General features: G+C 39.2%; 1 protein-coding gene across 1 annotated transcript; it reads left to right on the top strand.

Annotated features, from left to right (window-relative positions):
- The first annotated feature begins 1,824 nt into the window (after positions 1-1,824).
- On the top strand, positions 1,825-2,754 carry LOC122699341 (olfactory receptor 7A17-like). Its single transcript, XM_043911174.1, has one exon. The coding sequence runs from the start codon at positions 1,825-1,827 to the stop codon at positions 2,752-2,754; it is 930 nt and encodes a 309-aa protein (XP_043767109.1).
- Positions 2,755-7,496: the final 4,742 nt, after the last annotated feature.

Below are 7,496 nucleotides of genomic sequence, written 5' to 3'. Positions count from 1 at the left end.
TACAGGCTACTGTCTGGGAGGTCTTTGCAGGTCTTTGCAGGTTGGATAAAGGTTGATATTAAAATATGCCCACTGGACTTAACAGAATGAGATCAAAACCCATAGTAGAAGAAAAACAAAGGAGAGATGCCACATAAGAAAACTGAGAAAGGGGCTTCGCTAATCTATCCAATCACATAAAAACCAACTGGTCAAATACAGGACAGTCCCAGGAAAACAAGTCTCCTTCTGTTTGATATTAACAGTCAAGGCATATTTTATTTTGTATATTTCCTTTTGTGAATTACTGTTTTATTTTCTCTGGTCAGTTTTCACTAGGGGCAGTCAATCTTTGTTTTTTGTTTTGTTTTTATTTTATTTTATTTTTTAAATTAATTTATTTAGGGGCATTCAATCTTTAAAGTGTTTCACATCATAAATTTATTACCACTTTTATTTTTTAAGCAATTTTATTATTATTATTTTTGCTTGGCATCAAATTGGGTTAATCAGGCTGCCAAAAACCAAAGAAGCTTTATCTGCCTCAAAGTCTCTCAAGGACCACCTGAGTTTATTAGATATTTTCTTTCTTGAGTCCATTTCAGTCCTCTCTCTCTATGTTTATGGACAGATTGTTTATGTTTATTTAAGTACAAAGCAAAAAAATGGACATACCAATATGGAACCCAAGTCTATTTGTCCATGGGAGACTTAAGAATTTCTGGGTACCATTTCTAAATTCTCTAGAGAAAGGATATTTGATCTGGACAGCTAGAGTTGTATCTCCTCGGAGCCTAGGCAGTGAAACAGTGTGAGAGGGAGTGAAGGAACATGGAAACAACATTGACTAGGAGGCCTGGGAATGTTGTGTGAGTGTGTGTCTGTGTGTGTGTGTGCATGCCTTGTGAACTGAGAGCAGTCCTCAGGGTAAGGGTACTTGGAATGATAGATTCTAAAGTAACTCATAATACAGGGACCGTAACTCAATTCTATGAAGTGCTAAGGAAGGGATCATTTTCAATTCACCGGATGCCTTTGCAATGAGATTAATAAAGTGCAAGATTTACATAGTGTGGACAATGGGCTCCCTGTGTCTTAAAGCCTGAGCAGCAGCAGGCAGGTTTGCTCTCTCCTCAACATCTGCTAACATCATCTCTCATCACTCTATGGCTTATTCATTCCCCACCACACACTGGCTCATTCTGGGCCTTGAGTTTCTGAAGTACACTTCTTCCCCAGGGCCTTTGCACTGACTGCTCCTTCTGCCAGGCACATACTTCCTCAGGTAACCTTCTCTCTCTCTTTCTTTCTTTCTCTCTTTCTTTCTAGTTCTTCTTTAAGGTGTCTGTTAAAGTGCTACCTTATTGGCATGTCTTGGTTGAACTCCCAATAAAAATAACACATTCTATCCACTCTTTCTTTATACATGCTTTCCTTTTCTTCATTGCATCTGTGCTATTAGACATGTTACATTGTTATTATTTTTGTTTGATTGTATTTTCTCACTGCCATTAGTCTTTAGATTGTAAAGACTTATTTTTAAACATCCCTATGCTCTGGCTATGCCTGGAACATGGTCTGTAGTCAATATATATTCCTCAAATGCATGAAAGATATTCTCAAAAACAGTAGTATACATTACACTTGAATATCAGGCTGACAGTGGGAAATGAATTTCTATAAAAATGGAATAAGGATGCCCTTAATAGGGACAAGGCAAGCCACCAAATACAGAAATTAATGTATTGGCTCTACAATATAAACATAGCATTAATCCTAGGTTATTAAGTCTTGCTTATGTGAAAATTAATCTTTTTAAATTTTTCTGGTAGTCACCTCCAGCACATGGAACCACAGAACGATACACGAATTTCAGAATTTTTTCTTCTGGGATTCTCAGATGCACCAGCACTGCAGTCTCTCATATTTGGTCTTTTCCTCTCCATGTACTTGATCTCTGTATTGGGGAACCTGCTCATTATCCTGGCTGTCAACTCAGACCCCCATCTCCACACCCCCATGTACTTCTTCCTCTCCAACCTGTCCTTTGCAGACATCTGTTTCACCTCCACCACCATCCCAAAGATGCTATGGAACATCCAGAGCAAGAGCAAAGTTATAACTTACGAAGGCTGCATCACACAGATGTATTTTTTTGTACTCTTTGCAGTGTTGGACGACTTACTCCTGACTGTAATGGCCTATGACCGCTTTGTGGCCATCTGCCACCCCCTGCACTACACGGTCATCATGAATCCCCGGCTCTGTGCACTGCTGGTTCTGGTGTCCTGGATCCTGAGTGTCCTGAACTCTTTGCTACAAAGTTTAATAGTTTTGGATCTGACCTTCTGTGAAGACTTAGAAATACCCCAATTTTTCTGTGAACTCAATCAGGTCATCCAACTTGCGTGTTCTGACACCCTTCTTAACAACATGATGATATATTTTACATCACTGCTTCTGGCCATTGGTCCCCTGGCTGGAATCCTTTACTCTTATTCGAAGATAATTTCCTCCATATGTAGAATAGCATCAGCTCAGGAGAAGTATAAGGCATTTTCTACCTGCGCATCTCACCTCTTGGTCGTTTCCCTGTTTTATTGTACAAGCCTAGGAGTGTACCTTAGCTCTGCTGGTACCCACAGCTCCCACTCAAGTGCAGCAGCCTCAGTGATGTACACTGTGGTCACACCCATGCTGAACCCTTTCATCTACAGTCTGCGGAATAAAGACACAATGAGAGCTCTGAAAGCATTTATGGGACAGCAGCTCTAACCAGGATGACTTTCCTGAGTCTCAAGAAGTGCCCTTGACTGCAGGACAAAGAGCAGCCGAGCCAGGAACTGCTTTTCCTTGATCACATTGTGGACGTAGACCTTGTTCCTTCTATTGATTTCCATGAATGTCCATTTCTTTGTCTCCACCTCTTTATACAATTTAAGTAACTCACTTTGTAATTCACTTCCTGAGTCTGATAAAGTTTTCCCATTTATCCTTTGTCCTATGCCACAAAATTTTTCCCAACTTTTGATCTGAAATATTTGGATATTTTTGTTTCTTTCATAGAACAGCAAGGATTTCTTAAGAATAATTTCTTCTCAAATAATATATACTATCCCAAGTAATTTTCATCTCACTTTCCTGAAAGGATAGTTATGTTACACACACACACAAAAAGTATATTGTTTACTTACAATTAAGGGTTAATTTATCTCCCTCATAAAAGAAGGACATAAGCAATGTCTCAAGGTTCGTTCTATCTCTCTGTTCTCGCATCTACAGTGTGGAGTTTTCCAAGGTATGTCAGCTCCAAGAGTCTTATCATCTTGTGCAAATTCCAGATAGAAATGGAAAAGGCTTCTATAGAGCATTTCAATATTCCCACCCAGTAACTTAACATAATATCCAGTACTGTCCATGATTGAAAAGGATGTGGAAAACATGGTATCTTTGCTGGGCATCTTAGCACTCCCAGATATAATCAGGCTCTGTCAAGAGGGAAGAGGGGAATGGAAAAGTTGCATAACCAATCTATAATGAGCAATCACAAGACTAACAGTATCCAAAACATTAAAATAAACGATTGCTTGATAGAAGCAGGAGGATCTTGTCCAAAAGGACATTGATCTTCACAACTGTTGTAAAACAGTCACACTGTGTGATGAAGAGAGCACTGTCTCCAGCAAATTACTTCAAGGAATTGAAAAACACTTTTAAGGTTTTTGAAGTATTTCTTAACTTAGGATCGAGACATGACATATGATAATACACACACTGTGGTAAAACTGAGGCAGTATTATGTCTTGGGTATCAAGGTATTTGGGGAAAAAATTCAGCAGCCAACCTTGGCCATGTGAAATGTGAAACCCAAACGACTCCATAGCACCGCCATTTTGAGTAAAACCCCCTCCCGAGGAGAGAAAACGAAATTTAAAGAGAAAGAAACTCAACGAGCCAATCAGGGGAGGACAGGAAAGTCCCTCCTCCCCTTACTCTAACCCACCAATCAGTAGCTAACAAGACACCCTTAGTTGAAAAATTAACCAATCCCCTTAAGCTTCCCTTCCCGCTTCCCCTGCTGCACAGTATGAATTAACCAATCCCCTTAAGCTTCCCTTCCCGCGTCCCCTGCTATACAGTATAAAAATGATTCTCCGCTTTCACTGGGAGCTCCTTCGCTTTTGTGTGAAGAGAGTCCCTGCTCGAGCTTGTAATAAAGTTCCTCACTGTTTTTGCATCGATCCGCGGCTCCTGTGGTGTTTGGTGGGATTCTGCGATCCGGGTACAACAGCCAGAGTGAAAGGGCAAATCCCATCTGAGTAACAAGAGCTTTCAGAATCCTGAGTAAACACCTACTGCACTGCCTTAGATAGAGAACAATTTCCTTTATTAACATTAATTTAGTGGCTCCAATTAACAGATATGCATCTGATTCAGGGCTTTCTGGTGGCTCAGAACAGTAAAGAATCTGCCTGCAGTGTGTATTTAATCTCTGGGTTGGGAAGATCCCCTGGAGAAGGACATGGCAAATCACTCCAGTATTCTTGCCTGAAGAAGCCCCATGGACAGAGGAGGCTTGTGGGCTACAGTCAACGGGGTCACAAAGAGTCAGACACAACTGAGCAACTAAACACAGGACATCTGGTTCAATCCTAAAATATGATGCTGTCAAAGTGCTGCACTCAATATGCCAGCAAATTTGGAAAACTCAACAGTGTCCACAGGATTGGAAAAGGTCAGTTTGCATTCCAATACCAAAGAAGGGCGATGCCAAAGAGTGTTCAAACTATCGCACAATTAAACTCATTTCACATGTTAGCAAGATAATGCTCAAAATCCTTCAAGCTAGGCTTCAACAATGCCTGAACCAAGAACTTTCAGATGTACAAGCTGGATTTAGAAAAGGCAGAGGAACCAGAGATGAAATTGCCAACATCTGTTGGATCATAGAAAAATCAAGGGAATTCCAGAAAAACATCTGCTTCATTGACTACACTAAAGCCTTTGACTGTGTTGATCACAAAGCATTATGTAGAGGGTATATTGCCGGGAGCCAGCACACGAGATCCCACCCATGACAAGGTCATGAGGAGAAGACCTGACGGGCAAGGCGGATCAGGTTTTCAGGGATTCTGAAAAGTCGCCCCCAGCGCTCACCTTAAAGTTGATATCTGTCTTTCTGATGCTTGCTTCAATAGACTACTCCCTAATTTCTGTGACACAGGCAGAAGACCTTCCCCACCTCTTTCCAAGTAAGTATCAGTTTAGAACTTTAATCAATAAGTTTCCCGGGTTGTGGTATTTTATGAGATTATCCAGGGTGAAAGGAGTGTTTTAATTTAAACTCCTTTGCTGGTATTTTAGTTTGTTTGGCAAATGCGTTTATGCCTTGGTACTAATATGCATGATTGCTTATAATACCCTAATCATAAAACAGCATAAAGAACCTGATCACATAAAGGCCCTAAGAGACACAGACCCCTTCAGGGGTGAGGAAGCCCTATTAGAGAACATAAAAATATTATTCTAAAAGTGGTTATAGTTAAAGATTTAGAAAAATAAGAGTTTAAAATTGTTGATTTTAACCAGGAATGCTAAACAGGGGCTGCCTCACTGGAGCTGCAGAGTCTTTGTGTGGTAAACCTTTTAGATAAATTTAACTGATAACTTCTGCAAAAGGACTGACCTTTGTGTTCATTAAAGAATAGATTACGGAAAACAGCTTTGCATTCACCTAGGTCATAAAATGTCAATAGGCCCCAAAGCCAGAAGATAATGTACAAGACCCTCATAAACAAAGAAGTATGCAGAAAACACCCTGGTTTCGTGAAGAACAAGCTGATGTAATGTTAAACTATCTTCCTCTTAGAAATGTACAAATTTAGGGTATAAAACCCACGGTAAAAAATAAAGCATTGCCAGACTCTGCCAGACCCTGCAAACACCCCCGTCTGGTCATTCTCTCTCTCTCTCTCTCTCTCTCTCTCTCTTTCTCTCTCTCTCCCTCGCAGACTTGGCCCTATCAAGGATGGTCTCACGTGTCTTCTCTCTCTCTCTCACCGACGCCGTTTTCATCCTGAGGGTACCCCCTGGATCCTGCCAAGGCTGGACCCCGGCAGTATATCTACCCAAAACAAACTTCAACTTGTTAATCTGGGAATGTCTAAATTTCTCCTTCTTTAAAAAATAATTTGAGTTGAAATTCACATAACAAAATTAACCATTTTAAGACAAACAGTTCAGTATCATTTAGAGCATTCAGAGTATTGCACAACTAATACCTCAATCTAGTTCTAAAACATTTTCATCATTTCAACATAAAATCATTTATACATTATAAGAACAGTTGCTCCCCATTACTTCCTTTTCTAGTCCCAGAAAAAGTGTTCCATGTATGTCTCTATGTATCTATATGTTATATGCAGTTTATATACAAGGAATCATACAATACATGGTCTTTGTGTTGAATATCCTTCACTTTCATAATATTTTGCCTTTTCATGCAAGTTGTAGCATGGCTTAATTTGTTAATAGATAATATCCTTCATTTTTGAAGGATAGTTTTGCTGGATATAGTTTTGCTGCTTAAAAGCTTTTCCCCCAGAACTTTAAATATGGCATCCCATTACCTTCTAAGTCTCATACTTCCCATTAGAAGCTAATCTTACTGTTAATCTTACTAATACACTTCTTCTGTGAGAAGTCACTTCTCTTTTGCTGCTTTCAAGGTCCTCTCTGTCTTTCTCTTTTGTCAATTTGATTACAATATGTCTCAGGATAGATCTCTTTAAGTTTATCCTGCTTGGAGTTTTTTGAGCTTCCTGAACACATTGATTTGTGTCTTTCATCAACTCTGGGAACTTTTCAGTCATTATTTTTTTAAACATTTGTTCTGCCACTTTCCCTCAACTGCTCTTCTGGGACTCCCTTTATACATAAGTTGTTGCATCCTCCTGGTTTCTTTTAATTCTTTGTACATGGCTCTCTTTAGCTCTCAGAGTGTATTCAAGACAGTTATATCCTTTTTCTGACAAGCCCAGAGTCTCAAATTCTACTATTTTATTTGCTCTTGTGAAAGAATCATACTTTCTCATTTCTCTGCATGCATCATATTTATTCTCCTTATTGTTGAAAACTAAATATTGTGAATATTAAATTGTCACAATTTCAGAAATCAGCTATGTACCTCCTCCTTGAGTTATATTGTTGTTGTATTATAGACTGTATTTGTTTGTTTGCTTAATGATTTTTATAAACTAAATTTCATAGACTATATTTTTTTGCTATATGGGATCACTGAAGTCTCTGTTCTGTTATCTTAATGATCAGCTAGTGATAGATTTCCTAAACTTTGGATCCAAATAAACTTTCTCAAACTTTATTGTTTGGCTGTGTGTGTGTGTATGTGTACACGTGCACATGCCTGTGTACACTTGGACTTCTTTTAATACTCTGCTGAACATTTAATAATTATTTACCTTTGTCTTCACATGCTGCTTGCCCAGAGCCTTGACTAT

The sequence above is a fragment of the Cervus elaphus genome, chromosome 9 (assembly GCF_910594005.1).
Source record: "Cervus elaphus chromosome 9, mCerEla1.1, whole genome shotgun sequence".
NCBI lineage: Eukaryota > Metazoa > Chordata > Mammalia > Artiodactyla > Cervidae > Cervus > Cervus elaphus.
The sequence above is the reverse complement of the archived record's forward strand: the minus strand, read 5'-3'. Positions and strand labels throughout refer to the sequence as shown.

Bases quoted from the DNA above. Each gene is read 5' to 3' on its own strand.
- LOC122699341 (XM_043911174.1), top strand. From the start codon at position 1,825: ATGGAACCACAGAACGATACACGAATTTCAGAATTTTTTCTTCTGGGA.